The sequence below is a fragment of the Salmo salar genome, chromosome 20, assembly GCF_965601325.2.
Source record: "Salmo salar chromosome 20, fSalSal1, whole genome shotgun sequence".
Taxonomy (NCBI): domain Eukaryota; kingdom Metazoa; phylum Chordata; class Actinopteri; order Salmoniformes; family Salmonidae; genus Salmo; species Salmo salar.
Genome location: NC_138310.1, coordinates 62,617,294 through 62,626,666, shown reverse-complemented (window position 1 = coordinate 62,626,666; position 9,373 = coordinate 62,617,294). Strand labels below are relative to the sequence as shown.

General features: G+C 43.5%; 1 protein-coding gene across 1 annotated transcript; it reads left to right on the top strand.

The window, feature by feature from the left end:
• Positions 1-5,560: 5,560 nt before the first annotated feature.
• Positions 5,561-9,308, top strand: LOC106581057 (coiled-coil-helix-coiled-coil-helix domain-containing protein 2). The gene is made up of 4 exons (XM_014162767.3): positions 5,561-5,839; positions 6,303-6,561; positions 6,793-7,018; positions 8,998-9,308. The coding sequence occupies exons 1-4, from the start codon at positions 5,790-5,792 to the stop codon at positions 9,006-9,008; spliced, it is 546 nt and encodes a 181-aa protein (XP_014018242.1). The 5' UTR covers positions 5,561-5,789; the 3' UTR covers positions 9,009-9,308.
• The last annotated feature ends 65 nt before the right edge of the window (positions 9,309-9,373 follow it).

Genomic DNA, 9,373 nt, shown 5'->3' with positions numbered 1-9,373 from the left:
ATGGATCTCTATTGCTGACAGAGATATTATCATGTCAGCTTGCAGATGACGACACCATCATTTTGAAAGATGCTGACCAGATTCCTAGAGCAGTCGATGTGATAAATATTTTTTCCCAAAGCATCTGGTCTTTGCCTAAACCTTAATAAGTGTGAATTGTTTGCTCTTAAAGACTCTGTGATACCCTCTATACTGCAATATTCCAGTTAGAGGGTAACATACTTTGGGATTACCATATCTAAGGATCAACAGGAAAGATGCTCATTAAATTTCATACCTATTGTTGAAAAAAAAAACTAAAGAAGTTGAACCATTGGTTGCAGAGGGATTTATCCCTGAAAGGTCGAGTATTGCTTTCTAAAGCTGAAGGTGTCTCCAGACATACTCCAGTCCCTACATCTTAGCAACAAAATAGGTAAAGATTCTTTTCAACTTCATCTGGAAAAATCTTACACATTATATTAGGAAATCTGTCGTTATGAACACATATGAATATGGTGGTCTCAATTTTTGAATAGTACTTTTAAGATAAATTGGGCTGAACATTTCTTAAAGATTCCAACTTCAATTTGGAAATTCATCCCTTATTATATTTTCTCCTGTTTTGGTGGCTTTAATTTGATGTTACTTTGTAACTGTAAGATAAAAAAAACGATAAGATTCCTACAAAAGAATCTGCTTTTCATAGACAAGTATTCTTAGGGTGGTTGTTAATATATAACGGGTGGGCAAACTTTTTGGCTTGAGGGCCACATCAGGATTTTCAAATTCAACGGAGGGACGCATTTTTTGGGGGACCAATTGTTTGTTAAAATCAATTTGCGGGGGCCTCTCGTATGGCGCATCAGTCTAAGTGATGCATCAGTGCATCGCAGTGCTTGAGGCATCACTACAGACCCAGGTTCGATCCCAGTCTGTGTCACAGCTGGCCGTGACTGGGAGACCCATGAGGCAGCGCACAATTGGCCCAGCATTGTACGGGTTAGGAGAAATGGCGCCAGATCAGAAGGCAGACGTTTTACGTGCCCCCAAACTATTGTGTTTTTTTTGTTCGTAACTTATTTTTTTACTATTTTTGTACATAATGTTGCCGCTACCGTCTCTTATGACCGAAAATAACTTCTAGACATCAGGACTGCGATTACTCACCACGGACTAGCAGAATCCTATTTCATCTTTCACAACTCTGACGAGCCCGAGGCGGAGGATATACGGCTCCCTCCGGAACAGACCCAACCTCAGTGATCTGCGTGAAGAGGAGGCGGAGAAAGAGAGGCCGGAGGGTGGGCTGCCTTCTGAGGAGTAGGCAGCGATTGAATAAACCTCCACTCCCCCCAATTCTGCTCGCAAACATGCAACATTTGGACAATAAAATGGCCGAGTTATTGAGAAGATTAAACTACCAACAAGACATTAAAAACTGTAACATCTTATGCTTCACAGTGCCGTGGCTGAACGACGACAATATCAACATACAGCTGGCGGTCTATGTATTTTTGTAAACAACAGCTGGTGCACGATATCTAAGGAAGTCTCAAGCCATTGCTCGCCTGAGGTAGAGTTTCTCATGATAAGCTGCAGACCACATTACCTACCAAGAGAGTTCTCATCTATATTCTTTGTAGCTGTTTACATACCACCACAGTCAGAGGCTGGCACCAAGATAGCATTGAATGAGCTGTATTCCGCAATAAGCAAACAAGAAAACGATCACACAGAGGCAGCTGGGAATTTTAATGCAGGGAAACTTAAATCTGTTTTACCTAATTTCTATCAACATGTTAAAAGTGCAAACAGAGGGAAAAGAACTCTGGACCACCTATACTCCACACACAGAGATGCATACAAAGCTCTCCCTCGCCCTCCATTTGGCAAATCTGACCATAATTATATCCTCCTGAAGCACCAGTAACTACATCAATAAAAAAGTGGTCAGATGAAGCAGATGCTAAGCTACAGGACTGTTTTGCTAGCACAGACTGGAATATGTTCCGAGATTCCTCCAATGGCATTGAGGAGTACACCACATCTGTCATTGGCTTCATCAATAAGTGCATCAATGACGTCGTCCCCACAGTGCCCGTACGTACATTCCCCAACCAGGAACCATGGATTACAGGCAGCATCCGCACTGAGCTAAAGGCTAGAGCTGCCGCTTTCAAGGAGCGGGACTCTAACCCTGAAGCTTATAAGAAATCTTGCTATGCCCTCCGACAAACCATCAAATAGGCAAAGCGTCAATACAGAACTAAGATTGAGTCTTACTACAATGGCTCTGACGCTCGTCAGATGTGGTAAGGCCTGCAAACCATTACAGACTACAAAGGAAAGCACAGCCGAGAGCTGCCCAGTGACACGAGCCTACCGGACAAGCTAAACTACTTCTATGCTCGCTTCGAGGCAAATAACACTGAAACATGCATGAGAGCACCAGCTGTACCGGAAGACAGTGTGACCATGCTCTCCGCAGCCGATGTGAGTATGACCTTTAGACAAGTCAACATTCACAAGGCCGCAGGGCCAGACGGATTACCAGGACGTGTACTGTGAGCATGCGCTGACCAACTAGCAAGTGTCTTTACTGACATTTTCAAACTCTCCCTGTCGGAGTCTGTAATACCAAGATGTTTCAAGCAGACCACCATCCACCATAGTACCTGTGACCAAGAACACTAAGGTAACCTGCCTAAATGACTACTGACCCATAGCACTCACGTCTGTAGCCATGAAGTGCTTTGAAAGGCTGGTCATGGCTCACATCAACACCATCATCCCAGAAACCCTAGACCCACTCCAATTTGCATACCGCCCCAACAGATCCACAGATGATGCAGTCTCTATTGCACTCCACACTGCCCTTTCCCACCTGGACAGAAGGAACACCAATGTGAGAATGCTATTAATTGACTACAGCTCAGCGTTCAACACCATAGTGCCCTCAAAGCTCATCAATAAGCTAAGGACCCTGGGACTAAACACCTCCCTCTGCAACTGGATCCTGGACTTCCTGACGGACCGCCCCCCGGTGGTAAGGGTAGGTAACAACACATCCGCCACGCTGATCCTCAACACAGGGGCCCCTCAGGGGTTTTTGCTCAGCCCCCTCCTGTACTCCCTGCTCACTCATGACTGCACGGCCAGGCACGACTCCAACACCATCATTAAATTTGCCAATGACACAACAGTGGTAGGCCAGATCACCGACTGTGGTCTACAGGAAAAAGAGGACCGAGCACGCCCCCATTCTCATCGACAGGGCTGCAGTGGAGCAGGTTGAGAGCTTCAAGTTCCTTGGTGTCCACATCACCAACAAAGGAACATGGTCCAAGCACACCATGACAGTCGTGAAGCGGGCACCACAAAACCTATTCCCCCTCAGAGACTGAAAAGATTTGGCATGGGTCCTCAGATCCTCAAAATGTTCTACAGCTGCACCATCAAGAGCATCCTGACTCGTTGCATCACTGTCTGGTATGGCAACTGCTCGGCCTCCGACAGCAAGGGTAGTGCGAATGGCCCAGTACATCACTGGAGCCAAGCTTCCTGCCATCCAGGACCTCTATACCAGGCTGTGTCAGAGGAAGGACCTGAAAATTGTCAAAGACTCCAGCCACCCTAGTCATAGACTGTTCTCTCTGCTACCACACGGCAAGCGGTACAGGAGCGCCAAGTCTAGGTCCAAGAGGCTTCTAAACAGCTTCTACCCCCAAGCCATAAGACTCCTGAACATCTAGCCAAATGGCTACCCAGACTATTCACATTGCGCCCCCTCCCCCCCTGCCACTCTCTGTTGTCATCTTTGCACAGTCACTTTAACTCTACCTACATGTACATACTACCTCAAATAACCGGTGCCCCCGCACATTGACTCTGTACCGGCACCCCCCTGTATATATTGTTCTTTTTTACTCCTCCTCTTTAATTACTTGTTACTTTTATCTCTTATTCTTGTCCGTATTTTTTTAAACTGCACTGTCGGTTAGGGGCTCGTCGGTAAGCATTTCACTGTAAGGTATAATAATAAAATACATACCATACGAAACGTAATATATGATACTAATTTCAGTCCATCTGATTTTCATTTACTATAGTCCATCTGATTTTCATTTACTATGTTACGTCCAGGTTGCTCCACCACCAACATTAGGGTTCAACGTTTTATTTAATTGACTTAAAAACAAATCTTGGCCTACGTAGGGTAGAATGAATTAATTCCACTTTTAAACAGAAGCCCTTCAGAGGTATACAGATTTTAATATGCAAACTACTACTTCTTCCATTTCAAGTTAATGACATTGAAAATACAAATGCACTGTTACCTCCCCCCAAAAAATCTTGAATGCGTTTCACACTTACAGAAACTGAATTTCGAAGTCCAAGGGGAACATCTAGTGGAAAAAGATAAAAACATTTCCATTACTTCACTGGGCACTCGAGTGTAGATTTTTTTAGCGCTCGAAAACTTGATATGCTAAAACCACAAAACATACACTACATATACAAAAGTATGTGGACACCCCTTCAATTTAGTGGATTTGGCTATTTCAGCCACACCCATTGATGACAGGTGTATAAAATCGAGCACACAGCCATCCAACCTCCATAGACAAACATTGATAGTAGAATGGCCTTAATGAAGAGCTCAGTGACGTTAAACGTGGCACCGTCCATAGGATGCCACCTTTCTAGTCAGTTTGTCAAATTCCTGTGAAGTGGAAACGTCTAGGAGCAACAACGGCTCAGCCGCGAAATGTTAGGCCACACTAGCTCACAGAACGAGACCGTTGAGTACTGAAGCGCGTAAAAATCGTCTGTCCTCGGTTGCAACACTCACTACCGAGTTCCAAACCGCCTCTGGAAGCAACATCAACACAAGAACTGTTCGTCAAGACCTTCATGAAATGGGTTTTCATGGCCAAGCAGCTGCACACAAGCCTAAGATCACCATGCACAATGCCAAAGGTCTACTGGAGTGGTGTAAAGTTAGCCGCCATTGGACTCTGGAGCAGTGGAAACGCGTTCTCTGGAGTGATGAATCATGCTTCACCATTTGGCAGTCCAAAGGATGAATCTGGGTTTGACAGATGTCAGAAGAACGCTACATGCCCGAATGCAGTGCCAACTGTAATGTTTGGTGGACGAGGAATAATGGTCTGGGGCTGTTTTTCATGGTTCAGGCTCCTTAGTTCCAGTGAAGGGAAATCTTAACACTACAGCATACAATTTACATTCTAGACAATTCTGTGCTTCAACTTTGTGGAGATCAGAAATGATCAGAAATGGTTTGTGGAGATCAGTGCCGACCTCACTAATGCTCTTGTGGCTGAATGGAAGCAAGTCCCTGCAGCAATGTTCCAACATCTAATGAAAAAACTTCCTATAAGAGCAGAGGCTGTTATAGCAGCAAATGGGGGACCAACTCCATATTAATGCCCATGATTTTGGAATTAGATGTTCGACGAACATACTTTGGTCATGTAGTGTATATCAGAGGATACTCAGTCATGTACTAGCTTTACATACCGTAACGTTTTTTGGCATGGAGTCATGATTATAAAACGTTACATATGACAACAGATTTCAAAAAGATTTTCAAAGCGAGTCGTCATCTCACCGGAAGTTACACGCACAAAATATGTGACACGATAGTAAATTCTGGAACACCAGTCTTTTTTATTCCTACGAAGGTCGATTAGACATAGACACATTAGCTACTGTACTGAGTCGCTTTCTTCAAACACGAAGGAATTTTCTTGTTATATTTCACTAGCTAGCTTTATCAATTGAAAATGCCAAGAGGAAGCAGAAGCCGGACGTCAAGAATGGCCACTCCAGCCAGGTATGCAAATTGGAAAAATGATATTAATAACGCATTGCCAGCTAGCTAACGTTAATACAGTAGCTAGTTAACTTAGCATCAAGCAAGCTGCCTGACATTACTTGCTCGCTAGACTTGCATCCTTTCCCTGTGTTGCCCAGTCTATATTTGAATACTTGATAAACGGTGTCTATTTCAAAGTTATGATAGTTAGCTAGATAACAAATAACGTTATGTAGCTAGCTAGATTGCTAGACACCTGCTAATGACGTTAAGTGAAAGGTGAAACTAATAATAATCAATTAAGGAACTAAATGTACAGAATCTGGTTGGTTAGTCTTTACACTACCCTAATTATATGTTACTGAATTGGCCGAGAGTAATTTACAGAAATTGATGCTGCTAATGGACCTAATTCAAGTTCTTCAGTGAGCATGATTGAATTGACACTTGATTGCTCATCTCTCCCTTTCTCTCAAACCAGGGTAGCCCCACCGCCACCTCCCATGGCCAGGGCTGCACCCCCACCATCCTACGCTCCAACGCCTGCCCCTCCGTCCGCCATGGCTGCCCCAGCCGCTGCTACTCCCCGGCAGCCAGGCATGTTTGCGCAGATGGCCACCACAGCCGCTGGGGTAGCCGTTGGCTCAGCCGCAGGGCACATGATCGGCCACGCAATGACTGGAGGAATGGGTGGAGGCGGGGGAAGCCAGGAGGCTGCCAAACCTGATGTCACCTACCAGGTAGGTGACCACTGCTTAATCACAGTGAGTGACAGGGCCATGATATTGAAGTGGCTTTGTGTCATGTAGCCTAGTTAGTAATGGTAGTGATGAGAGTATGAGTGAGACAGACAGAGAGAGAGAGGATAAACCATGGCGGATTATACCCTGTGCCAGTCCTTAAAGAATGGGCATCTAAACAGTTGAGAATAAAATCAACACTAACCTCAAATGCTTTATTATGTTTCTCAGGAGCAGCCCCAGCAGTACCAGCAGCAGTACCAACAGCCACCTCCCATGTACCAGGCAGCACAGTATCAGCAGCAGCCCCAGTCCATGTTCCAGCAGGAGCCTGCTCCACAGCAGGGAACCTGCTCCTACGAGTTCAAGCTGTTTATTGAGTGTGCTCAGACCCAGAGTGACCTGAAACTCTGTGAGGGCTTCAGCGAGGTGCTCAAGCAGTGCAAGTTGTCCAATGGTGAGTTTAAGTGTGTGTATATGTGTTAATACAATTTTACCTGTTACTGGAAATATGTGTAAAAGAGGGTGCTTTGTGTCCCTGAAAATGTTAAATAGTGAAGTTGTATCATGACTTATATGCATTCATTAGATGTTATCAGTTGACTTGTTGCCTATCCCTTGCCTTCCCTGGTGTCACCTTTTGGAATAGGATTAAGATGACGTTTTATGGCAGCTAGTGTTCTTCAGTCTGGTTCCTGGATGGTGTTCTGTAGGTCTCTGGCATTCATTCAATTAAGTCTGACTCTTGAGTCAACTGAGCAGAGTGAGGCATTTGAGTCAAATGACAGAGTAAGGCATTTGTGTGAAAGTGGCTATACGTTTGGCCAATTAATAGACATTGCACTAAATTAAACCAAATTTAAAAAAAAATATTGCCCAGGACAGGACTCTACACAGACTGGTGTGTCATAGCCAATCAGGCCTATATACAAATAAGCCATTTGCCACACTGGACTGTGTTTACAGGCAGTAGCAACAGCGTGACTTTAGATCATTAGAACGCATTCGCCAAAAGCCACTAAATATATCTGAATGGATTTCTGCAAATATGTAAATACCACAGGAGTCCTCTTACATTTGGGAACTTTACAGTCCTATTGATCAAACAACCATTAAAAGGTAGGCTCGCTCTCCCTCAGTTGCCTATGCACATCAACAAGATCAACAACTGTTAGTCAGAGCGAGATGAGGGAACAGTAGATAAACCCTCTCAAACTTTATCAGCTTGTAGTTGGCTGTCAAAAATGGCAATGATAAATGGGGAATAGTAGTCTCCCCGCCCTTCTGCAGCTTGCCTGCCAGTACATGCTTGTCCCAACCCACGTTTTGACAACTGAATGGGAACTTGCCCATTTGATCGATGCCAAATACATTTGATTGACAACTAAGAGATATGGTAAATGGATTAGTCGTTCCAAGTTTAGCATAGCTAGCTCGCAAGTGATTCACGTCATGCTAGCTAACCAAATGAGACCTGCGTTTCTAGCTGTAGCCACAGAAAAATGAAATGTGGTTGTAAAAAGTTGTCCACTCGTCCAATGACATAACATCCTCCTAGCAGCTAGCCAGATAACATTAGGCTCTGTGTTTTTAGCTTGGTAAATAAATAGCTGCATAAATAGATAAGCTAGCCAATTGCCACACGTTATGACTGATTTGTGAACATTGCACTTGCTAGTTTCATTCTATTAACATTCCCAGCCTTAGTTACATTTGTCAGTTTTTGTCCAAAATATTGAGTTTTAAAACTGAAACCGTGCACCCTAATGGGTGGAAGCAGCAAACAATGTACCAGGCCAGCTGTGATTTACAACCTCATAGCAGTATTTGTTGGACTACCAAGAAATGTATTGGTGAATTATATTAACCATGAATTGAACTGCATCCATCAATTCTGCCAACAATGCTTTCTCTATGTCATGGAATTGAGTTAAATATAACCTATTTTTCAAACCTAAACTGGAAATGTTATATTTGACTGCTATGATTGTTTGTTTCATATCTGCAAAGTAGTTCAAACGGCTGCCAGTTCCACTTTAATGTATATCCTCATATGTTCATAACAGTTAAGGGGTCACACTCAATATTCTTGGTCCCCAAGATATTTAACTACAAATGTATGCAATACACGGAGTGGCCATAGGGTGATGTAGCACTATGGGACATTAAATCATGAAATGTGTAGGAGCTCATGCCAGGTGCTCACACTTTTGACCCCCCCCCCAATATTTCCAGTGAGGGCGTTGCTGGTTAAAAAATGTTTCCCTAATGTTGTGCCGGGGGCTGGTCTAGTGGTAGTGCTGCTACCACACATGCCCCCTGGAGCCCCTCTCCTCTCTCCATCTCAATGACTTCACTACATCGATCAAGTAAAAACTACAAAATATGTAAAATGTTCCCTAATGTAACTTTTAATTGTTTTATTTCCCTCCACAGGGATGTCCTGAGAGGTAGACGAACAACCCCATCAACGCTGAACACATACACACAATACTACTAAACAAGTCATTTGTTTTGGCAGTTGATCAAATAACTTAATCACATGGACAATAAAAGCATTTCTCAGGTTGATGCTGTGAAGCTTGTAATAAGTTATGTATATGTTTAGATTTTTTTGGTTTGTTGCAAGTTTACATTTTTCTCTTGGTCCACCCATTTCCATCATATCTGGATTAGGGTTGTATAATCACAATTTGCTTGTAACAAGCATAGGATCTAATAAAGCTGATGTGAATCACATTAAATAATCTTGGTATCTCTTGTTCTCACATCCCTGATGGCTCTTTTGCACACAGTGATAATGTGATTAAGT